Source organism: Glandiceps talaboti, chromosome 5, assembly GCF_964340395.1.
Source record: "Glandiceps talaboti chromosome 5, keGlaTala1.1, whole genome shotgun sequence".
Classification (NCBI taxonomy): Eukaryota; Metazoa; Hemichordata; class Enteropneusta; family Spengelidae; genus Glandiceps; species Glandiceps talaboti.
The window spans coordinates 19,367,117-19,394,037 of record NC_135553.1 but is presented as its reverse complement, the minus strand read 5'-3'; the positions used below and the strand labels follow the sequence as shown (position 1 = coordinate 19,394,037).

The 26,921-nt window shown below is 37.0% G+C and overlaps 1 protein-coding gene across 1 annotated transcript in view; it reads left to right on the top strand.

Moving 5' to 3' along the window:
• LOC144435455 (uncharacterized) overlaps positions 1-26,921 on the top strand; it is an 84,395-nt gene that overhangs the window by 40,936 nt on the left and 16,538 nt on the right. Inside the window, exons 40-48 of the mRNA XM_078124049.1 lie at positions 110-223; positions 2,829-2,942; positions 3,515-3,631; positions 5,856-5,969; positions 8,353-8,466; positions 9,878-9,991; positions 23,476-23,589; positions 25,977-26,090; positions 26,648-26,761. Of these exons, the coding sequence (XP_077980175.1) occupies positions 110-223; positions 2,829-2,942; positions 3,515-3,631; positions 5,856-5,969; positions 8,353-8,466; positions 9,878-9,991; positions 23,476-23,589; positions 25,977-26,090; positions 26,648-26,761 (1,029 nt within the window). The remainder of the gene's footprint in view (positions 1-109; positions 224-2,828; positions 2,943-3,514; positions 3,632-5,855; positions 5,970-8,352; positions 8,467-9,877; positions 9,992-23,475; positions 23,590-25,976; positions 26,091-26,647; positions 26,762-26,921) is intronic.

Genomic DNA, 26,921 nt, shown 5'->3' with positions numbered 1-26,921 from the left:
TGATTTTTAGCCGATTTGTACCAAAATGAGGTACGAAATGAAACATCTAAAAGACAGTCTTTTTATGCAAACTGTATATTACTATTGATATTTTTTGGATAATCTGTAGATGTCAATGAATGTAGCAGTCAGCCATGTCAAAACGGTGGAACATGCGTCGATGGCATAAATGAGTACAGCTGCCAATGTACACCTGGTTACACTGGAAGTAACTGTGAGATAGGTAAGTGGTTCGTTGACTGCGAAGAAGTGCATAAGGAACTTAAGATCAGCAAAACTTGTAGTAAAACGATAATGAGACGATGTATGTGGTATAACTGGAACATAGACTTTATTTATCAAAGCCCTGGGTTCGGCCTCACGGGTTCGCTCCAAAGCCAGTCAGGAGTCGACAGATGCTCACAGCTCCGAGGTCAAAATCTAAGTCCTGAATCTGCGACGCCATGGTTGTTACAATAATTAAATCACAATAAGCCATGCATAGGAGATGAGCTACCTAAGATAACAATAAGTCATGCATATTAATGAGCGTCATGGAAATGAAACAAAGGATACTAAACTTGAATTTGAACGACATCTCCAGACATACGATATTAGTGTACCTATTGTCTTGACACCCACGTGAGCTACTGCAATAAAAGATATTCATTTCTCTAACTGGGTGTTTGGCGACATGCATAAACAGCGTCATGTCTGCACCCAAACGTAGTAAGGCCTAAAAAAAAAAAATTGCTTGTATTGGTTCCGGTTACCGGACCCCACCTAGCTTTTCACTGCCGACCCTAAACTTTTTTTACGTATTCGAGAAATAAATAATACAATCTTAAAGACAATCGGGATATTTTGAACAGCGTAGAGCACTTTATGGTAGAGCCAACTTTTTATTGAGAAAGTTTTCTGCATGTACTATATCGGTGAAACTGCGTCTCTTCACAGCGTTTTGCAATAACATTTTCGGAAACCATTTATGGTGTGACTTCAATGTAAGTAGTATGCAAAATATAATTGTCTGTCACAACAATGTGTTCCGGAGGCTGATAGGACTTCCAAGTTCTGCCAGTGCATCAAGCATGTTTGTTTCCAATTCAGTCAATTCTCTCTCTGTTTTGAGAAGAAAGGCCGCGGAATTTAGGTTTATGTTACATCTTTTTGACAGCCAAAATGTTCTGATTAATCATGTTGTTACATGTGATGTATGGTTTGGTGGGCTTCAGGGCCACAGGTTGAAGATTTTACATTGATTTTTTTTTCTTTTAAAATAATACCTTTTGTAATATTTTCTGTTTGTATTGTCTGTTATGTAAAAATCACGCTGTCTTGTGGTATGCTTTTGTTCTTCTCTGGACTATGGGTCTGTAATAAAGTTTAAATAATAAATAATAATAATAGAATAAAATAGAATAAAAAATCTATCTATCCCACCTATGCTAATATTGAGCGTAATCGGAACCACTCAAATTTTCTTAATGGACCTGATTACAAATTCATGACAAACGAATGAAACGGTCCTGATCAATAAATGCAATCTGATGTTTCGGATCAACATTCTTTATCAGAGGATATCACGGGAAGATATATAGCAGGTCATCACAACCTGACTATATCTAAATGTTATGGAATTCTCGCTACCTGCAATACAATTCTACACATCACTGTGGAGTCAAATGAAACGAAGTCGCGCGACAACGCGTTCTAATGTCGACAACTACACTTCCGGTCGGCTATGCTAATACACATTAATGTTTCTTTCCGATTTTCAGTTGTAGACATCTCTTGTAATTTTGCCCTGGAAAGATACTGTACATATTTAAATTTCCCACCTCCATAATTATATGAGCTTAAAACTTGCGTTTATCTGATTTGTTACAATTAAACTGTTTGGAAGAAACATTCAGCTGTATTGACATAGGCGACCGGAAATGTAGGTGTCGACAAATGCAAGCGCGGTCGCGAGACTGCGTTCCATTTGACTCCTTAGCGATGCATAGAATTGTATTGCAGATAGCGAGAATAGAACGACAAGCCCCAAGTTCAATTCTTTTAAACGGCGGAAAGATCTAAAAAGTCACACGCCCCAAAAGAACCCTACTTAGAACACGCCTGAAAGATAGCGTAGTTAGATATTAGGGAACTAAAGTATGTAAATAATCTATTAATTCAATGGGGTGCCAGCGTAAAATTATTTCCTCCTCCTTCAACCTCAATCGATCCTCATCACCAGAAACCTTATAAATTCCTGAAATTGACATATCTGCTACACTATGACCGTTAGTAATAAAATGCACAGATACTATAGTTACGATTTTTTTTAGAATTGACTGCGAGGTAGTTAAGTGACAGTTTGTAGAAGTACGGGATGTACCAACGACTCTTGCTGCAAGCTAGAGAAGTTACAGATTGTGTTCGTTTTATTATAGACATGTTTTACCCAATCATGTCAGTTCCTAAGTGAAAAAAATAATAAATGCGATATTGGGATGATGTCACTTAATGACGTTTATCTTATGAAACTATGTAGTGACGATATTCTGTGTGGCAATTTCTTTCATAAGAATAATATAGTTACTGTAGGTGATACGGAGAAGTGTTGACACGGCACTAGTATTACCGTTTATTGCTTATTCACTGTTCATTTATTTATATGTTTGTTTGTTTGTTTGTTTGTTTGTTTGTTTGTTTGTTTGTTTGTTTGTTTGTTTGATTGTGTATTTGTTTGTTTGTTTGTTTGAAATTTAGCTTAGTCTATTTATCTGTCCTTTCTCAAATACTTTCTTATACTACTAATATAATTTTATTTGACGCATGTGTTAACTCTATTCCATATTCAGATATTGACGAATGTGCAAGTATGCCGTGCATGAATGGTGCTTCGTGTACAGACCTTGTCAATTCGTACACGTGTACGTGTGCCATTGGTTTCACGGGTGTCAACTGCGAAATAAGTAAGTATCTGTCTAACGAGAGAGAGAGAGAGAGAGAGAGAGAGAGAGAGAGAGAGAGAGAGAGAGAGAGAGAGAGAGAGAGAGAGAGAGAGAGAGAGAGAGAGAGAGAGAGAGAGAAAGAGAAAGAAAGAGAGAGAGAGAGAGAGAGAGAGAGAGAGAGAGAGAGAGAGAGAGAGAGAGATTGTACTTGTTTTATTGTATAATCAACCAATTGTAAAGAAATGAACGGAAGTATCCTCAATATATTTAACCATTTGAATGGTGTTAGAGTCTAACGTCAGGTTATATACGGCGAATATGCTAATATATGGAGGTCTATAAAGTGTACTATGCTTTACTGTACTGTACTGTACTGTACTATACTGTACTGTACTGTACCGAACTATACTGTACTGTACTGTACTGTACTGTACTACTGTACTATACTGTACTATAATGTAATGTACGTTAATTTACTTTACTGTACTTTACTTTACTTTACTACACTTTACTTTACTTAACTTTACTTTACTTTACTTTACTACACTTTACTTTACTTTACTTTACTTTACTTTACTTTACTTTACTTTTAGACATCAACGAATGTGCGAGCAGTCCTTGTGAACATGGTGGAACCTGTACCCAGCGCATTGATCATGGATACACTTGTACTTGTGCGGCAGGCTACACGGGAATTCACTGCGAAATAGGTGAATGGGTTTACATAAAAATTCTTCACTCCACACTCTATGCTATCATTGTAGTGCACAAAACTACCATTGACATACACTATACTATCATTGACATGCACTTCACTATCATTGACATACACTATACTATCACTGACATACACTACACTATCACTGACATGCACTACTCTATCATTGACATGCACCATACTATCATTGACATACACTACACTATCACTGACACACACTACACTATCATTGACATACACTGTACTATCATTGACATACACTACACTATCACTGACACACACTTCACTATCATTGACATACACTGTACTATCAATGACATACACTACACTATCACTGACATGCACTACACTATCATTGACATGCACTACACTATCATTGAAATACACTACACTATCACTGACACACACTATACTATCAGTGACATGCACTACACTATCACTGACACGCACTACACTATCATTGACATGCACTACACTATCATTGACATACACTACACTATCACTGACACACACTATACTATCATTGACATACACTACACTATCATTGACATACACCATACTATCATTGACATGCACTACACTATCACCGACACACACTACACTATCACTGACATGCACTACACTATCACTGACACACACTATACTATCATTGACATGCACTACACTATCACTGACACGCACTACACTATCATTGACATGCACTACACTATCATTGACATACACTACACTATCACTGACACACACTATACTATCATTGACATACACTACACTATCATTGACATACACCATACTATCATTGACATGCACTACACTATCACCGACACACACTACACTATCACTGACATGCACTACACTATCATTGACATACACTATACTATCATTGACATGCACTACACTATCACTGACACACACTATACTATCATTGACATGCACTACACTATCATTGACATACACCATACTGTCACTGACATACACTACACTATCATTGACACGCACACTATACTAACATCGATATACCACATTCTACTATTGACTTATACTAATTACTATGCTATCACTGACGTAAGCTATGGTATCATCAATATAACTTTCTTAAACCCTTTTTAGACATCGACGAATGTGCCAGTGAGCCATGTCAGAATGGGGCTACTTGCATTGACGCTATTGATTACTACAGTTGTATCTGTATGATTGGATATACAGGAACCAATTGTGAAATCAGTAAGTTCTCATAATTCTTTCTTCAATTTAAGTCAAAGTTGGCAAAACAAACAATTCTTCTGATGGGGGGGGGGGGGTTACAACTCGATGAATCGTGGTCCAGTCAGTCCAATAGTATATTGTCCTAATAAATGGTTGCAGTTTTCCCAAGTCTTTTAAATATCTTCTTCAAGATTGATCCTCGGAAAATAGATAATTCTTGATAGCTATTTCTGTTTTCATTTGTGTGTGTGTGTGTGTGTGTGTGTGTGTGTCTGTCTGTCTGTCTGTCTGTCTGTCTGTCTGTCTGTATGTCTGCGTGTGTCTGTGTGTGTATCTGTGTCTGTCTGTATCTATGTCTGTCTGTGTCTATGTGTGTCTGTGTCTGTCTGCCTGTCTGTCTGTGTGTGTATGTCTATGTGTGCCTGTGTCTGTCTATGTATGTGTGTCTGTCGGATCTGTCTGTGTATGTGCCTGTATCTGTATATGTATATGTATCTGTGTTTATTTGTTTGTCTGTGTGTGTGTCTATATGTACGTCTACCTGTGTCTGTCTATGTAAGTGTGTGTCTGTCTGTGTATGTTCATGTATCTGTATATGTATATGTGTGTTTGTCTGTCTGTGTGTGTGTGTAAGTACGTCTGCCTGTGTGTGTCTTTGTGTCTTTGTGTCTGTCTGTCTGTCTGTCTGTCTGTCTGTGTATATATGTGCCTGTATCTATATCTGTATATGTATATGTATATGTGTATTTGTCTGTGTATGTGTGTGTGTGTGTGTGTGTGTGTGTGTCTGTCTTTCTGTCTGTCTGTATGTACGTCTGCTTGGGTGTATCTGTTTCTGTGTCTGTATCTGTAGGGCCACATAGTTAACTAACTGTTACATTTTACCTTGATAACAATCTGATCTGATCAACGTTAATACACCTATCAATATATTCAACATATATGGCAGCTTTGTCGACACAACGCGTCTTTTACTGTCTTTCATTGTGATTGTTCTCACTTTTAACTTCCAGACATCGATGATTGTGATCCCAACCCTTGCCTCAATGGAGGCGCATGCGTGGATGGTGTCAATGGTTATTCTTGTACTTGCGCACCAAATTGGACTGGCGAGAAGTGTGAAATAAGTATGTTATCTATTCCTTGTCCCCCTGTTTGAGTCAATAGCAACTGACTGCTAAACAATTTCGAGGGACATTTTATTTTCATTCTTGTTTTATTTTAGCATAGCAAATCTACTTCTATCTTATCCAATCATACCGTCACTAGACTGGCTGACTGACTGACTGACTGACTAACTGTGGACTGGGTGGCTGACTGGTCGGTTGGTTCAGTAGTGGTCGGTAGGCTAACTGCCTGACTGACTCACCAACTTCTTGTTGTTGTTTTGAAATTTTACCAAACTGGTTTATACTCAAAGGAAAATATTATGAATGATATACAACCAACCAAATACAGAGGTTGCTGACCAAAAATTTGCCTATCCTTCCAAATTGCTCGGGACACTGATTTTAAATCCAAACACAGTCCCTCTACTCATCACCGGTCTGGAAACGCCTATTGTTGAAAGTGTGAATCGGTGAGCATCGTGTTCTCATGTGCGTTCGGAAGAGCGTACTGTTTAAGTTCCCTTTTCTTCGAACAAATTTCTGGAATTTGCTTAATTATGTTCATTTCACAATTATTCTGATATTTGTAAAAAAAAATGGTTGTAGGGCCCTCGTGTGTCGTAACCATGTTGTATTTAAATGATAAATACGATGTGTGTTTGTTTTTTTAAATTGTCGGTGGTCATAGTATGTGATAGAGGGACTGTGATCAAAATATCTGTTAGGATAGCGGAATAGTGTAGTAGTGATAATCCTTCAAGTCTACAGCTAGGCTAGAACTCAATTCATTCAAACACAGACAAGTAAGAAACTTAATGGTTTGTGATTGAATAGTAGATTTATGACATAGAGCCAAACTTGTTAACTACATGTTTTCATGTTGTCAGTGACAAATTACACACCGTGGTGACTATGTGTTATTCAGATTTGGACATGCGTTGGAATGAAAGAACACAATACATTGTACATTCAAGACCATTATACTACTAAGCAGAAACGTCTAGTTACGTCACCAGTGTCAATGTTTACAGGACCGTCATAGAAAGTCATCACACCCTATTTCATTCGAACACATCACTATGTACTATATTGTCAAACTGGACTGTGTTCAAAGATTGATAAACTTTATAACGTAGTTCAAGTTTGTGGTTCTCCTATGACTTTTGAACGAGACAACAGCAGTCAATTAGAAGGACTGTGTGATGACTAATCAAACTTAATTACTTCACCTACAGACAATAGTCTGTGACATACACCTACATTGTTGGCTGCGATTTGGGACAAGATGCCAGGGCCATTACAAACCTAATAACAATGAGATTGACAAACAGATCTCATGTTTTACAATCTCATTTACGTGGCACGTTTGCTACAGATACTATATAATATATTTTTTTACCATGATTATATCCTTGGGTATTTGACATTTGCGTGTATTAACACCTCAATTTCCTTGAATACAGAAAATATCGATTGTATAAAGTATATACCATAGCTAACGTATATTTCCTTGCACATATAACGACAGTCACAAGCTTGAAATATTTCAGTATAAAGTTAAGTATGTATTAGTCACAAAACTAAATTTTCAGTACATCGTGGTCATGTGCATTGGTATGTACACAGAACGTGGGAGCCTGACGTCAGAGTAATGTGGCCATGTAGATGAGGATTTGGTTTGGAATTTAATTCATACAATTTGCAAAGAATTGTAAAACAATGCGTCCTACTTAAAAAAAATCAACGTGAAACAACATGTCAAGTCCTTGTTTGTAACACAATAAATTGTAAAAGATTAATAAAAATTTGTAAAATATTTTCGTTATTGTACGTACAATGACAAACATTTTACAAATTTTTTTAGCTTTTTTTTAATAATATAATGACTTACAAACACAGACTTAGTCAATGACAACGTTGTTTCACATTGATTTTTCAAGTAGGAAGCCATGATTAAATTGTTTTATAAATTAAAAAATCCAAAATACATACCAAATCTTCATCCATATGGCCACTTTAATTTGATGCGATATTAATTTAAAACAATCATTGAAATTTGAAAGATTATCATGAACATCGTGTGGGGTAATTTTTAAAAATAAATGCTTGTGTTGTTCATATTGTGTCAACCAAGTAATTTACTTGTCTGTGTGTCAACGTTGTTTGATATTTGCTATGTTACCGATCACAATAATCGCATAACATTTTCGCGCAATTCTGAAATTCAACCGCCTTCACACGATTTCTAATAAAAGCTAGCAAACCTGACGAAAATCTCGTTCAAAGTCGGAGCAACCTAGTTGTTGGTCTTTGGGTGATAGGTTCATATTAGAGGGCACACCCAATTTCTCGAATTCGCTCTAGATTAGATTCATGTATAAACGGTATGCTCTTATTTCAGATATCGACCCATGTGATCCTAACCCTTGTAAACACGGTGTTTGTGTTGATGAAGGACTTGGTAGTTACAGTTGTGAATGTGAACAGGGTTACACTGGCAAGCACTGCGATATAGGTGTGTAATATCTATAGACATTATGGTATTCGGGGTTCTTGATATAAATCTACTACGCTCCCATATAAGGTCACGTGAGGAGCGTTTCTAAGGTCATGTTCACATGTTTTCATATTTCCTACAACATACAACTGTGGAAATCAAGCTATCGGCAAACTAAAATAGGCACAAGTTGTTGGAATTGCATTGAGGTAGATTACACAAATAGGTGATAGCGATACCTTGGTCATAGTGTATAGATATAATCACATTGTCATGAAGAGAGAATAAACACAGAAGGAGGTTGAATGTGCAGCCAAAAAAAACTTGAAAGTGGAGACACCACCCTACTGGGTGTAATTAAATCAACATTTGTTGCTAGCTTTTATGAATACGTGTACAACAATAGTTTTATCTTAGTTTGTCTGTCCGTGGTATATCGTCCGTGGTATATCGCATGCTATCCCATAGACAGTAAAGATCTGCGAAAATACTTGAAATCGCACTGCTACCATGCATATCGAGCGCATTTGCACTTTTATCCAAAATGTCGTTATGCTCCCTTACACCTCATACATATGCTCACAGATTTTGAATTCTTGTGCAATGTGTCTGTATTTTGAAGGTCGAATTTAAATTCACTTGTCCTATAGTGGTCTGAGACTTGTCAAATGATTGTTAGTCTAATTAACACTCAACTGGTTATAACAACAAAACAGCCAGAAGCAACGAAACTGTTCTTGCAAAAAGCTGTTCTTACACAATTGTTCAGTGGTCGGGCATTTTTTTTCGATCGGTAGCAGGAAGGGAGCAAACAAGGACGACATGCGACGGGAGGTACTGATTTTGATACTGTGTGTGTGGGGGGGGGGACATGGAATTGCAATTGTGTGGGGAGGGGCGCATATTCTGTTCGTCAAAATGAGTTGTTGGTATAGTGGATAACACGAACGTTTTCCTGGTGGGGAGTAGGTAAATCACAGTATTAGGTAGGCAGTGGGTTGACGCGCCAAACCCAATGGGAGGGAGGGAGGGCAGATATTCTTTCACCACCAGTGGGAGGGCACATAAGACCAGCTAATAAAGACCCTCCTAACATTTTTTTTTTTTTGGGGGGGGGGGCGATAGTATTAAAGCCAACATTTTTGGTCTGAAACAATATATAATTAATGAAAACCACAAATGTGCCCGTTGGCTGCACCTCCAGAAGCAAAATGCGGTTTGCCAGGCTGTGTAATCAAAATGAGGTGTATATACTTGGTGCATGTGTACAAGCTTGCATACGAAAACAATAAACTGCTGAAAGTGATATCCTTTATAAGTTGACTAGACATACATAGGTTATTCGTAGATATTATACAACTGTCTCTTAGGCAACCATCATGACAGTAACTGTAAAAAACATATTTATTATGATTTCATCTTATTCCAGATATCAATGAATGTTCCAGTCTACCTTGTAAAAATGGCGGAAGTTGCACCGATGAGATTGGCTCATACTCCTGTACATGCAGAGAAGGGTTCATTGGTGTCAACTGCGAAATTGGTAAGACACTTCTCGTATTGTTATAGATGTATTCGAAATATTTTTCTATTTTTATTCCTCAGTATTTTCTCAGCAACCGATTGAATGTCTTAAACTGGAATATCTCTTGTCTTTTTTTTTCAAATTTACAGCAACATTCTGTGATTTGGCGGGAACTTGGTACAACCAGCTTGGAGACGAGATCAAATTAGACAAAACTCCAACAGGGATGCTCCTTGGTAGCTATCGGTCAGCCTACGAGAGGGCGCTAAATTACGATGCAGGTATTAAATGTTCACCAACTTTTCTGTCCATTTGAACACGTGATTATCGTTTCAATAATATTTTTAAAAAATGATTTAATAAGTAATTTTATGATGCTATACGGGAGTTCAAAGATTAGTCAGTGGGTAGGCTATTAATAAAACGTACTCTTTCTAAAAATTACAATGTTTATCATGTGGTTAGTTGTCGAGTAAATTCAATGTCGCGCGTCGAATTCAAGTCAAAGTACAGTAATTCGACGACACTTAACCTCATGCATTCATTTGATCAATTCACTGGTAATCGCAGACAATTTCATAAAGACCGGTGTCTTTTCAAGTTCATGATTAACAACAAACTGTTCAATGTTTGCCATCTCTAAAGAATTGTTCATGTCAATGTCCTGTTTGTTTGTCTAGGTCCTACACTTTGTGTAGGCTACTGTTCCTGCCAAAGCGAGGAATGTGGTTTCCCTACATTTGGCTTCACCGTGGTGTTCAACAACGGTGACCAGACCACCAGCTGGACTGGCCAATGCCATCTATGCGACAGCGAAGAAACCTTACTGACCACGTGGATATCCACAGAGAAAGTGAATGCGTGTAGAGACAGTTACTTGGTCAACAAGTAAGTTAAAATTCCATTGTGTAGATATATATAAGACTAATCTTGTGTTTAGCCAACAGTAAGGCTATTGGAATTATGTCAAATAAACCGAGTAATTTGTTAGATTGATTCACAAAAAACAGCGTCTTAGTGTTGGTCAAAACGAATTTGTTCCAATACATCAGATTGGATATATATGGTACATTGTTTTCTTAACAGACTATTAAAATATGTTAAACTAATCAATTGCTATTGAAAACACATTTTGTCTCGATCTACGTATTGTTGGAGTACACCTCGGTATATACAATCTCACCTACTCAATGTAAACATATGTGGCTACAGAATTGACCAATTATCCGTCATATTTTACAGGCTTGGACGTGACCGATGGACCCGTTACGAGCAAAGTTTGGCTCCAAAACGAAATACTGAACTGTAACGTTTGAAACATCATTTATGCAGGAAGTCTACGATACCTTAATCAGGACATATGACTTTTGTCTTCTTATTTTTTTTTAACCAGACCTAACTTATTTAACAGTTTTGTTTACTTAACCATTTCACACATATTTGTTAAATAAATACGCCTACGGGTATGTCATACTCTCTAAGAGATTTGTAGAATTTGATTCACGTCTTCGTATTTTTGTAATTTTCTTGATTTGGTGTTATTTTTTACATATACGACTTATTACTGCAGCTCATTCCCTTAACACTGACACTGACTTGTCATATAAATCTAGCTCATTTATGATTATTTTTGCCTGTTGCCCCTATTGCGTCACATTGTATGGACAGGCCAAGTAATAGATTTTAAACAGAAAATGTGGAATATATACAACACTATATCTACGTCACTGGTTCTGCGGTCTTCAGAAATATGACTCAGCGTCAAAACGTTCCAAATGAACATTATTTTTTCCGACTTTTCATAAAAATATACTTGGAAACGTACAATCATATTAGTCCACAATGTTTTACATCATCAACCAAAAAATACTCGTGGCCTAAGCGTTTTGTTAAAAACTCGTCTAGCGACTCGTAGTAACAAGGCCCCTTTGGTCACTCTATTTTCATTGGCCAAGCGAAGCAAAAGAAACATTGGAATGGTATCTAATTATATATTCAATATCAATATTTATATGTCTTTAAGTAGACTAGATTAACAGGGTGATATGTGGCATCTGTTGTAAAACCTCCACTTCAATTTTCAAATGTAGTAGTATTTAATTTTGTTTTATTTTCTACAGCACTTATGTTTTAAATTTCCTAACACTTCATCAAACAGTACCCCTATTTTCACTACCACGGTATTACTATATTGTGAAAGTAAAAATGTGTTTATTAAGAATTATCTGTTAGTTGATTTACGTTTGGTTGTGATTGAAAGATTGATTGAGATGGAAAAAAATATTACAATGACGATTAAAATTACAAATATTTGTACAAATGTTCTGTCTTTGTTGTGATAATTGTTTCTTACTTTCAAAAGTGTAGACTTGGGTTTTTTTTCTCTTCTGGTCAGTTATAATTGACTTACACCCAGTCGTCGGTGTCAGCATGTCGGATTTTCTTTGGACTAACACTTACGGTTGCTGATAATCGAATTTGCCATGATAATATTGAAATCATTCCCACTAGCAGTGGCGGTGAAACATCCCGGGGGCGTTGACAAACCTTTTGACACACCGTGAGACAGGCATACATACATACATACATACATACATACATACATACATACATACATACATACATACATACATACACACACACATACATACATACATACATACATACATACATACATACATACATACATACATACATACATACATACATACATACATACATACATGTATGTACGCATGCACGCGCGCGCACGCACACATACGCACACACATACATACATACATACATACATACATACATACATACATACATACATACATACATACATACATACATACATACATTCAAGTGGTGCCTCGCATGTACACCTATCTCTATTTCCATTGCTTCTCGAGGGAAGGCCACATTTCTGAAAATGAAATATAATTCACTGTAGTACTTAACCTTCACGCACTGTTTTCTTTGGCATTCTACCCTATGGTCACCCGGTTGTCACGCCCCATCGCTACTACATCCAACCAGGGCCAAAGTTGATTTGTCATATCAGAACAGATCAGTCAAATTGCTGTTGATAACTTTGCAAATTACAATGAATCACTTATTTAGTTGTGGTGTGTGTGGAGATGAGTGGGCATCACAGGAGAGACAGATGGTTGAATAATGTGGTAAAGAGAGTTGGAATATGATAATGTATGTGGAGTGTGGTGTTGACCTCTGTCCAGGTATTATCAGTAGCGCACACGTCAAGTCGTTGGGAGGTCTAGCCTTCAATTGTGCTAATTACATACAAAGACGTGGGGTTATAATGGTGCCTGTCGCATTCACATTCACTGTGGCGGTACCAGAGGGAAACAAGTGTCATCAACGCCATTAATGTGGTGGCAGCGGTGTGTAATAGTCCTTGCCAGTGAGTCTCAGACTCGGGTCCCTTTTCACATCCGATATCATTTTATTAAATCCGAGTTTTTGAAATATTTAAACATAGGGGAGGGCCATGGCCTAAAAAAAGGGGGGAATTGGGGAGGGGCACTTCTTTAAAAATGGAATTGGGAGAAGGCCACTTTTACGCAGCAGACCACAATTGACACCCCCTCCCCATGAGGCTGGTTTTGTCTTATCAACTCCCCCACGGAAATGAGCATGAAACAGTCTTAGCTTGGGCGGTTTCTTAGGTAGGAGAAAGTATTCCATCTCTTTGTTATTCCAGATCCGTTCTTGAATTCTTACCATTCCATAAATTATGTAATTGTGATTCATTCATAGTGAATGAAAGCCATTGATACCCGTGACCACTTTGTTACGCCCCGTTGAACCCCTTTCTTTCATTTAATTCACAATGAGATGCTTCGAACGTGTTTGATATTTTCGTTACAATCATAAAATATTCTAAATATTATGGCTAACTGTGAATTATAGAAATAAGGCTGTAAAAGTACTTGAATCAGGCTGTTATCATAAGTTTACTTACCCCCCCCCCCCTCAGCTTTTGCGTGAGTTCATCGCCACTATTGTAATTGTAATCACGACACGAACGCTTTTGTTGTTGTTTTTGATGTTCGAGTTTTTCTATGTCAATGAAAAGAAAAAAAGGTAAATTCATAAGTTATTCAACTCATAAATATAAATAGAAAGTTGATACAAAACTTAACTTTGTCACTTGCTCTCTTTTTTTGGTTCTCTATTTTTAAAAACAAAAAAGTGCTCTTACGTATATTGACATATTTTGTTCCTTACATGTTTCGAATTCCTAATAACTTACGCACGTGCATGCATTCATACACACATACATACATACATGCATACATACATACATACATACATACATACATACATACATACATACATGCATACATACATACATACATACATACATACATACATACATACATACATACATACATACATACATGAGACCAAGTGAAATGAAAAAAAGGAAAGGTTACAGAAAATTGTGCATATTTTGCATTACGTGTTCGTCAGTTCATTTCATATATGTATATATATATATATATATATATATATATATATATATATATATATATATATATATATATATATATATATATATATATATATATATATATATATATATATATATATATATATATAATATCATGAACCATACAGTTCTAACCCAAATATTTCGAAGAGGAGCTCAGTCTCTTCGAAATATTTGGGTTAGAACTGTATGGTTCATGATATTATTTATATATAGAAACTCAGTGTTAAGTTGTATATATATATATATATATATATATATATATATATATATATATATATATATTTGTGTGTGTGTGTGTGTGTGTGTGTGTGTGTGTGTGTGTGTGTGTGGGACTGTGACAAAACCTAATAGATCCAAGTTGTCCCTGGTAACCACCTGTTGGACGTTCGGCGGAGGCTGTGAAAATGGCTGCCGTTATGTTGCAGTTCCTTTAGCTCTTACTTAACATATTTGCTTTGGCACTTGATAGACCGAGTTTATTCATTGAAAAGTAAACTGGGTCAGAGGTCATAGGCGAATGGTTTCAAGTATTGCAGTACAAATATATACTCCTTTGTTTCTGACTTTACATTCAACACTAAACATCATTGATTTTTACTTTTACATGTCTTTGAGATAACTATAGTATAACGTCTTTTGATTGGTGGTATTCAATATCAAAGCCAATATTACTACTATACTTTACGGGATTAACGTGATCAGGTTTTTTTTCGTGTTTATCAGCAAAGCAATAACTTGACATTGATGCGACAATTGACAATACACATGTAGTTGACAATCAGTAGCTATTTTGATTCCAACATGTATGTGTACACTAGGCAAACATTTCCTTTACGTCTATCCGTTCACGTTACAAAACTGTGATATGCAGTAACCAGTCGGTGATATTTTTATAAACCTGTACAAACATGATGTAGGTCCTTTTTTGATAATAATTATGCACGCTCTCAGTAACCTGTTGTTGAATAGCAACTACGTGATTTTTTTTAGATAGACAAGTTGTGCAAATTCAATGTTCAGAAGGTCGATAACAGCGGTCAAAACCTGGTAATTGTTGTGTTTAAAGATGATCAAATCTGACCATGGTTGGTGTACTTTGTCTGGATATCGATCGTCTCGTTAAGACGACGCCCAATAAAAAAAAGCGGAGGTTGCTCGCCTTTAGTTTTGTCTTCGTGTAAATAGGTACAACATTTGCCTTTGTTTTATCTATGTAATGCCAGTTTTATAGCATAAATTCGATTCTATCAAGTTCTCAACAGAGATCGAAGCATCCAATTCCTTTTTCATTATGACGACTTCCAGCTCAGGAATCCACTCTTCATTATTAAATCCATGTTGTTAAATTTGTTTATCTATAGCCATTTTGTTATGCAAATAACTGTATTGTTCAGCTTTCTTCAAATCGTGCGTCTATCCTATTCGACCGGTTGTAGTCTACAGGGGACGCTGAAGATAACCACACCTTGACTGTGCTGCTCAACAACCTGGTCTACTTGCCATCATAGACGAACGCTAGCTACCGCAGAGAACACCACGATCATGATGCTGCAGTTACTGCTATTAGCAAGTTGTGTGGGTGCAATTGTTGTCAGCGCCGAGAATGGTACGTCATTTTCTGTTTCCTCACTAGACAAAACTTGTTAAATATTGGTTGTGTACTATCTATGGAGAATTCAATAGATATGTGGTTTTTTTAAACATTTGTTTTCACATTTGTGACAACTGTAACCAGTAGCATTTCCATTTTTAAGTCTCCCATATTGGTATATGCATTTAAAGATTCTCACTTTCGACCAGGCATGTTTATAATTATTGGGGTACGTTCCCGGACCACTTGCTACGTCTGTCTGTACAGACAGACATTTGTGTACAGTCATACGAGAAATAAAATGTGAAATTTGGGGTATTGAAGTTTATTTGAAACAGCTGATATTCTTAAATTTATCAAGACCCCCACTTAAGGTGTGGACCCGGACCCCACCCAATTTCGCCATTTGTATTTCTGGTTGTGTGCCGAGAGTCTGGTTATGTAAGAGCTATAGAATAGTGGTCTGAGGTAAGAGCCAGCAATGGAGAGGTCCCGAGAGCGGTACCAACGACCAGCTCTGGTAGGGGTGTGGGGCCAGTACTGGAAACCCCAGGCCCCATTTTAGACCCACTTTGACTAAAAACCAATACCCCATTTTAGACCATTTCAGAGTTCTAAAAGATGAAAGTTTAGACCTAAATACATTTTCCTTAGGAGGCAACATTTCGGGGTAGTTATGATTTGGTAAAGGACAATGGACCACATTTTAGACCAGCAATAAAATACTGCAAAGTAGACCCCGTTTTAGACTCTTCAGCTCGAAAAACACAGACCCATTTCGGTTCGGACCAAAGGGCGGCACTGAACGTACTATTACTCAAATAAGGGGAGTAACCTTAAAGGAGAGCTATTAATGACTAATGATGATAATATATCTAGTTGTTACGGTTAATTTGATTGGTGCCTTGAAGAAAGTCCCTTCGGGAAAGGTATTTCAATAGTCACATTAAATACCATACTTATTGGTAATAGTACTCAATCGCATTGATATTGATAGCTAGGGAATAAGGGGTGCGGTGAGCCATTGTACTCCAGTTGACAAGTTTAAACAGAAACGGTGACGTAACACCTGAAAGACATTACAATAACCTTACACGAATCTCAAAATTTGACTTCACCTTGCGATGCAAAACAAAGTTGTTCTCGCTCTTTGCGTTAAAGTTACTGTCAATTTTAGTACAGGCAAATGCAGGAAGTTGTAGGATGTTAACCCACCATCACCCATCGATATGACTGTTGTCTAGTATGTATCAAGAGAAATCACCATGTCAATTAAATATCTATGGATTACATGCAATCAAATGCTAACCCGGATAATTAATTTATACCTAAGTTGAGTTGAGTAGAAAAAACTACAAGATGTACAAAGCTGATCATTTGTTACAGTACATGAGTTGGTACGTGGAGAGTCTGTGGGCTGAATCGGCAGCCATTACTCTGTTCAAAACTATTTTGCATAACAAAAGATGAAGCATGTATATATTACTTATTTAGTGAGAACACGAAGTTGTATTGGCTGATAGATAATTATTCACCACCCAAGCGGAAACTCTGCCAACTTTTCTACACTGCAACCTACTGTTGGGCGGTCAGAGCAAAACTCTCGTATTCGACAACTTTAATCAGCAATGCTATCATTCCACAATAATCTTTAATTTCATATAGGGACGTGTCTAAATTTATGAACGACACTTCAGGGGAAATCTGGTTGTGACGCCCTAGACATTTTAAAATCATACATGCTATGCCTGTCGTACACAATCTATGCTTCAGGAGGATAGTCAGTGGTGACGCCCCTCAAGTATTTTAAATCATGCATCCTACACCTTTCGCATGAATATTCAGAAGGTAAATCTACAGGATCATAGAAAATAACAAACAATTGAAGTTTTACAAAAAAAGAACCTTTTCAAAGACACTTAACAATTAACTCGGCTCAGTAGTATATCGGTGGAAAGACAATGAGGTGACTCACGTGTTGATGTGTAACAATTAGGTGTGGATTGCATGACAATCAATCAATTGTTGGCGACTGTCATTTGAAAGACGGTACTGCCACCACACCTATCATTGTACCCTGTCTCAGGCATTCAGGCAATGTTTCGAAAGTATCTACTAGTATTTCTACATCACAATGAAACTTAACACTTTCCTTTACACAAGCTCAAACTTGAACTGTTTAGAAATGTGTCTTTGTGTGTCATCGAAAGTGAAACTGTGGCAACTACAGTTTCTTTAGGCACACGAAAATCGCAATAAAAATCTGCTACATCGACATCCATGCTGTCACTATCATGTTTGAAAGGAGGCTGTACAGAGTTTGCAATACTTTCATATGTCTTTTGACATTATGATTAATCGCCACCAACGATCGAAGTAGTATGTTTGTTGACGGCTTTTGTTTTCAGAATTTAAAATTTAGATACAGTCGTTTCCAAGTAACACAGGACGACCATTAGGCCTTAGATTCAACCATTAACCGGGAGATTTAACTACGTTATACTTGTTACGAGGAGGGTATGTGAACCATTGCTAGAAAAAACACAAGTAGTGGACAATCAAACAAATATGTATTTTTGGATTAAATTAATACATTCGCGCCATTCGTTACCCCCAAGTGAGTCTATAGTACAAATTATGCTGTAAGGAAGTGTTTCAAATCGAATTATTTATTATTTATTTATCTATTCATTAAGCCTTCACAAGCATAGAAACAAAAAACAACACAATTCATGAAAATCTTACAATGCAATGTTAAAATGGCATCAACAATATGCTAAGAATTTGACAACTCTGTCGACCTTTCGCATTTAAAAGCTGTTGGACACGGTCTGTCAACTCATCTGACATACGAGATGTTTTCATATTTCTTAAAACATATTTAGAATGTTGCATGTCAACATTATTTTTGACACAAATTGCCTGACGTATGAGACAGTAAATCAGCGTGTCCCTTCAGCTTACCACAATAATGCATATTTAAAAAGAATGCATGTAAAACAACATGCACGAGAATTATTACTAAAAATCGATTTCTTCAGTTCAAGGGAACTGATTTCCACTGACTTTTCAATTCTTATTACATCTATTGCTTTAATCTCGTCTCCGTGATTGTATAAAAATTTAAACCCCCCCCCCTTTACATGTCCCTAGTAATATTGCATTTCTCATATCATCTTATAATGTGGTGTACTACAGTGTTACTATGGGTTGAAACTTTGTTGCGTTTGTTAGTTACATAAACTTTGTAGTTTTGCTGTTAACTGTATGCTGATATTGTTCGATGTGCAAGATAGTGTGGAAAAACTTAGATTCCGTATTACAAACTTAGTAATGAATTGTGACAACGTGAACAGGGAATTTAGAGACGGTGTCATCACCATTACGTCGTCGTTGCCTCCATTTTTTTTCAAACACTCCAAAGAGGTTACCTAGATTTCTGAATGGGTAATAGGCGTGGCAGGTACAATGGACACGTTGCACAGAAACAGTGAGGTTCCACTACACTGCCCATGGTTGAAATAGTGAATGGGTTGGTGGCAAATTTGTTACGTAATCTTGGAGAGTTGCCCAACAGAAAATCATATAGACAATGGCATATTAGTATTGTTGCCCTTGCAAAGTCGATACAACAGATCTCAGACCACTAAAGAATTCGTTTACTGGTCTGAGAGTAGATCGGCCATTCATTGACTCAAGGACCACTTTGGCAATTCAGGATAATGCAGATCACTGATCAGGAACACAGGGAACGTCCAGTGTGCTGACAGACAATATTGTTCATGATGTTCACTTCAGTTCTGTCGAGGGATAAGGTATCCGTGGATAATACATAACACCCCTCCTATTAGTTCATATGTGTCAACAGATCGTCATACTCATTTTTGCAGGGGTTTACTGTTTTTTCATTGATTAGGTTTACTGGCAGACTGTACCAGTCTGTACCATGTATTTCTTGATGCACAGAAGTTATTTCCTGGTATATTGGGCATCATAGTTCGTTTACGTAGCATAGCGTTGTGCCCACCTGTAATAGATGATGCCCGTTAAAATGAAAGTTTACAATACATGAATCATATACATTTAGTATACTCCATGTTCTGGGTTAACTTTTCTAGAGCTCTGTCAGACAACTAGTTTCCACATCAGGTCCTAGTTTTTAGAACTGGACGGATACAGACAACACAAGTAAACATATTATTTTATTTTTCGTGAACTAGAACTTGCCTGTTGGAAAGGGTCACTCCCGAAACGTCACTTGATATTTTCTAACGTTTTGGACCGAGAATATGATTTTATAACAATTTATCAAAATAAAGCTACATTCTATTCATGAGGGTGGTTTAATTATGAATTCTACGACGAGAGGGACATGGTAAAATGAAAATATCCACAGCTCTTGAAGATTACTGTGAAAAGTCGCAACTATGATTTTCACATTATATCTCAAAATTTTGAGTATTATTAAGATTAAAAGAAAGCACATGTAAATCATTAATAAGTGTATTGCATTTAAAACATTGGCCAATATGAAAAGATCATAAACAGCTAGTGAAAATTACATTTCTGTCGTACACATCCTTTGCAAAAGTGAGATTTTTTTTATATTGTTTGTCAAAAACATTACCATAACCAAGTACAAAATGTACATGTAAATCAATGAGTATGAGTGGTCATGTTGACTCTTCTTTTTTTTGTTTGCAGAATGTGACAGCAACCCCTGTCAGAACGATGCCCCGTGTGTCGACGGTGAGGGCGTAGACCGCTTTACATGTCTCTGTCCAGAAGGTTTTCACGGACCAACATGTGGAGAATTCACAGGTAATTTTTTCAAAATATATTATTTCTATCGTACTATATATAGGATTCCGTTTCTATGGAGTTTCCACTGTATACGCGAGTAGTGATCCCATATTGCATCAGGTGAATGCCCTGCATTGCATTGGTTTATTTGTTAGTGTATGAGTAAAATGTGTCAATACACCGTGCTGTGTTTAGAGACATTTACTAAATATTTTCAAACTGTTCGAAGTATAGGAACTGTGATGGTACTGGGCATGAGATGTTTACTCTCTATTGCCTTGACAGAAATCACGATAACGTGACACTCTTCATACCACATAGTTACTCTTTTTTTTCACAAAATATAACCAATAATAATTCACATAATTTTTATTTCCAAAATTGCTTTGAAACTTTATGAATCAACAATGACCAATTTTGTGCCAATTTTAATCTCTGTTTGACACCTGCGTTGCTATTTACAGCTCAGAACTGTGGTTCAAACAATTATGGAGAGAGCGGCATAATCACATCACCGAACTACCCAGACAGCTATGGTAACAGACTGAACTGTTATTACTTGATCCGTGTCCATGGAGCCAACTACATTCAGCTGACATTCGAGGACTTTATAACTGAAGAGTTCAAAGATGTACTGGAATATGGTTCCGGCCCTACTGCAGATTTTACACAGGCAGAAGGCTCGTTTATGGGAAACTTGACACTTTTGAACCAACTACCAGCACCTGTATTCATCAACTCCGATGAAGTTTGGTTGCTGTTCTCTACTGATCGTAACATCGCCCTCAGAGGTTTCCGGATCCAGTATACATCAGGTGATTATATTTATGAGGGTTACACTATTTTGTGGTGGTGGTGGTGGTGGTGGTGGTGGTGGTGGTGGTGGTGGTGGTGGTGGTAGTGGTGGTGACAATGGCTACAGTGATAACGACAATAGCTGTGAACCGGGTGTTGGTATTGTTCTATCTTCATTTTCAATTTGTTTATTCACGAGTATTAAAACATAAATGAAAATCTTTCGCTCCTATTGATAGTTAACAAGCAAACCCTAGGGGTTTAAAATCTGCCTTAGGTCACAACTAACTAGTGACATCAAGTTTCATTAAAATGGCACAAGCTAAGTTTGTGAACATATTACTCAAGTGAAAATACTTTTAAACAAAACCTCATTCAAATATATTGTTGACGTCAATGCACGAGTGTCTTCTATATCACTATAATTGTCTTCTGGCATGGTTAGAACAGCTGATTGCATAATACGGATTTCGTGAACTTTTTCTATACGTATAATAAATTACGTCACCGGATCGTTCGATACCATTTTTGAGTTCAGCGAGTGGTGGTTTAATAAGTGTGCTTCAGTTAGTACAATACTGTGAATACTTTTTAAATATGCAGCAAAAACTATGCCCAAATATGTATACAAAAATCAGCTTGTGCCCCTTTAAGCCAATTACTACAAGTCACGTGATCAACACGGCAATAGCTGGGGGTCTTAAATACACTTTGGTACTTTTTGTAGATTATTTAGTTTGACATCGTACATTCTACCTGGATCTGTTTACATAAACATGTCAGTGCGTTAAAGGTCAAGCAAAAACGAAACATTCAGCACAGTACCATTCAATCCTCGTGAGTAGATGATTATGAGTGATTCAAAAAAAACCCATTAATCTCGAACTCTTCCTTGTGTAACCCTCTCTACCTGTTATACAACCCTCAAATAATAGAATGTTGTGCAATGTGGTAATCCACCCGGGGCAATGACCACGTGCAAAGAGATTGTTTCAATACCGTAACCAGTTCTGTAAGCCACACCCAGTGTAAAATGTCGACACACAGTGACACATAGTTACCACACTCAGGGATGCTTTTAACAGGGGAATTAAAGATGGCTTAATAAACTCCTGGTATTGTTAGGCTTGTTCTGTGACGGCCACATCGATGTGTCATGATTCACATGGCGGAGATTTATGAGTATTTCAGTTGAACTTGATGTACACAGAAATTGTTGCGTTATCTACAGACGAGTTGTTCTCTACTGTAAAAGACTTTGCATCACCCCTCCATCCTCATTCCCTTGACATTCTGAACATACCGTCAGTTGACTACTACAACTGAAAATGGAGTGAATGAAGGGCCAGGATGGCCAACTAAGTAAATGGCGCGCTGATATGACTAAGCGAACTTAAATCATAGGCTAGGCCCTCTTTTATCTAAGTTCAAAATCAGGACTTTTTTTTTCTTCGTCAAATTCTCAACAAACCTGTCACTCATCTACTATTTATGGCAGTTACTGCTCTTTTTTATGTAGTACTTTAGAGTAAGTGTGTATGTGGGGAACATGTCAATTGCTTGTTCATATGTTTGGCTCTGCAATTGTCCACGCTGAAGTAGGGATGGTGGTTATTTTTGTGTGGATTTGCAGACTGCATGGGGCTGGACAAACACACAAAAGAGACCGACCGATGCGAGCGCTGACCAGAAACAATTATTTTTTCTTTGACCTAACACAAATTGACTACGGTAACCAAACTTATTAGGATAAATTACATGATATATCTGGCGCTTTTTTTTGACCAATTTATTGTCTGTATCTATTCACAGATGGTGATGATTGCTGGTCATCTCCCTGTCTTAATGGAGGTACATGTATTGATGGACTCAACGAATTTACTTGCCAATGTCCCGATGGCTATGCCGGTGAACTCTGTGAACAAAGTATGTGATACCGAGTGTTTGATTTTTTTTCATTGAACTATTTTTCCTTGTAAGATTTTAAAGATATTTTGATGGTACTGATATCATGTAAATGAACAAGGTGTCCCCCTTTCACCTGTTTTGTATATCCACGTCGGGAATGTGTACTGTCATCTCCTGAGAGTTAAATGTTGTCATACCGTACGGTTTGGTCCGACTGGTGACGGCTTTGCTGTACTTTTTTTTTACTTTTACTAGTAACCCAGCCTTCGTCCAACAAAAAATTCGCATAAGAAATGGGCTGAGTAGATTAGGTTTCGATCAATAGGAGTACAATCTCCTTTTCGCATGTATGATGCATTACTATACTAATACAGTGTAGTGATACATCACCCCGAGTTTCTGTCCTAGGGTTAAAAGAGCGCCTCCAACGACGGTATCGTGTTGCGCATTTGTTTCTTGTCACCAAAAGCTAATAGTGGCGAGATAAATTGTTCCATGTAGGCTAAAACACGAACAATTGATTCTCATCCGACATAAACGATTTTACTTAAAGAAATATGTTTTGTACACTTTAATGCGAGTGTTTCTTTTTTTTAATGCCAATATTGGAAAATGGAAGAATTTTCGCCACAATAGTGTGAATGACACTAAAGTACTTTAGTGTCAACAAAAGAGTTTTCTTTTCTCCATGTATGCTGGTTCTGTGTTCTTAGCACTACACTCCTACTACATACAATTGTTGTGTGAAAAAAATATCAATTTTGACCATGTAGGTTGGAATGAGTGGAGCCTGAGAACTAACCATAGAGATTTAATTTTTTTGATCGTACACTATACTGGTGATCTCGCCTCTAAATGAACACAATGGAAACACTAACTTTATGACATATACCTCGATAACTAGAAAGCCCTGTTATACTGAAATATGTTACGCTAAGGACCATTATTACTGTGTCAGTCCACGGACAAGGACGATTCTTGATTGTTTGTGATCGGTCTAAACTATATCACAGACAAGGAAGCAAAACAGATGTTTCTTCCTTATCTGTGACTGTCACATTTTTGCAACATTTTTATTTGGCAGTTTAAGAGGGAAAAGATTTGAAATGTTTGTTAAATCTTTCTTTTTTTTCAGCTTTTTTTAGTTTCTTAGTTTGATAAGATTGATACGAGGTATGAAAAAGTTTAGATTTGAGTTATTACCAGTAACCTTTTTTTCAAGGTTAAAGTCTTAATTTCGTTTTCAGCGAGCAATTGCAAGTTTCTTTAATTTCATTTGTTGTATAAAAACCCAGTGTTTCTGAAGTCAGTGTTCAATGTCACTCCCATGATTCTCATCCCTTAGACACAAACGAGTGCTCGAGCGACCCATGTCAAAATGGAGCCACCTGTATCGACGGTGTCGATTCCTACACTTGTGTGTGCCCTGCTGGGTTCACTGGTGTTTTGTGTGAGATTGGTAAGGGGTATTTGCAAACATATGCATCTGCACGAAGTAATATGTAACGTAATGTAACGTATATGTAACATAAACAACGTAACTATTAAAACGTAAAGGTAAAGGGTAAGATTGGTAAATGTAAATTGTGGTATTACTAATGTAAAAATCTGACTAAAACGATAAACGTAAACGATAAATAACGCATGCATGCATTTATGCTTGCATTTATGCATGTATTAATGAAATAGTATGAGTGACGTTCAGGCGTTGCATTCACGCTTTAACAGAGAGTGGCGATATAGGATATGTATGTGTATATACGCCAACAATGCTACTTAGCAATACAATTGCACTGAACAACGGTTTGATCTCAGACCACTATATTTGTGGTCTGAGGTTTGATGAAATGCTAACGAATTGAATGAAACTCTCGTGAACAAAGATTTTAAATTGAACACCTAATTAAAGGGACACAATCTGTACAATATCTACATCCGTAGATGTTACTATAAGGTACTCTTAATTGGATCACAGACGCTATGTCGATTAGAGTCAATGGTTTGATTATTTACTCTCAAATATATGTTATTGAATCTTCTATACGTTATGCCAGACTACTAGTTTGGAGTACGTGTGTATGCAAACTTTATTATGTCAAGTTATTAAAGTCATAAGAATAATGATATATAATAACGATATGAGAAGAGAAAAAAAATGTACTTAAAAAATTATTATCTGTTTATCTTGAAAGTAACCCAATATTTGGAACGCATATTTTATCAGCCGTTTTAGGATAATTTTGCATTTTTCATTGTAACCACAACTGTTGTTCGAAAAGTAGCCTTGTCTGTTAAAGCGTAAATACAATGTGTTCGCTAAATGTAAATCATTCGTACTGTAAATCTGGAGGTAATATTCTCCACAATTGTATTTGTCTGATTCTAAAAATATACTTATGTTACAGACATCAATGAATGTGCCAGCACGCCCTGTCAGAACGGAGGTACCTGCACCGAGGGCGTCGATTTCTACGAGTGTGCTTGCGTGCCTGGTTACGCCGGAACTAACTGCGAAATCGGTAAGTATAATGGCTGCCTTGTGACGTCATCACATAAGCAAACCCCGCAATACTTCGTATTTAGTCACAACCCTACTCATTCTAATTTTAACTCCCATGACGTCATTTCTCGAACACTTATGTTGTTATTTCTCAAATTGTCACATATTGTACGAAGTTTGTCAGTCGACAGTATGTCTCAACGAGTGAAATTTCCCTATGCAACATTTTACTATTACCCGGCGTTTGGATCTAGAAGTGGGTGGAGGCATGTAGGCCAAATCTAAATTTGTAAAGATTTTCACTGGTTTTACAAAAAAAAATATAACAGCTCAACAAAAAAACAAAAACATTATCACGATAGTTCAAACCATGCCCCTAACAACGTTTCATTGAAAAAAATTGCATAAGCAATACTTTGTCAAATGAAATGTCACGTCTGTGCGATACAACAAACATCTAGATTTTATTCACATAATGCTAGCCAATTTTCACTACTTTTCCCCTTCGGTGAATAAACTATGACATTGTTCAGAGAAAATACGATGTTGTACAAATAATTGTCTTTGTTCTATCAGATATCCAGGAATGTGCCAGTTCCCCTTGCCAGAATGGAGCAACATGTATTGATGGTGTTAACCAATATCTGTGTATTTGTGTAGACGGCTTCTCAGGAATCAACTGTGAAATCGGTAGGTATAGCATAGGGGAACCTCCGACGAAGTTCTTTTTTTTTTCTCTGGTGTTTTGAATAAAACAATGTGTTAAGTTATATCTCAAAGAATTGTATTGGCACCACTATCTCGAGAATCTCTCTACATCAAGCTTCATGCGAACATACTTGTCGTGGTG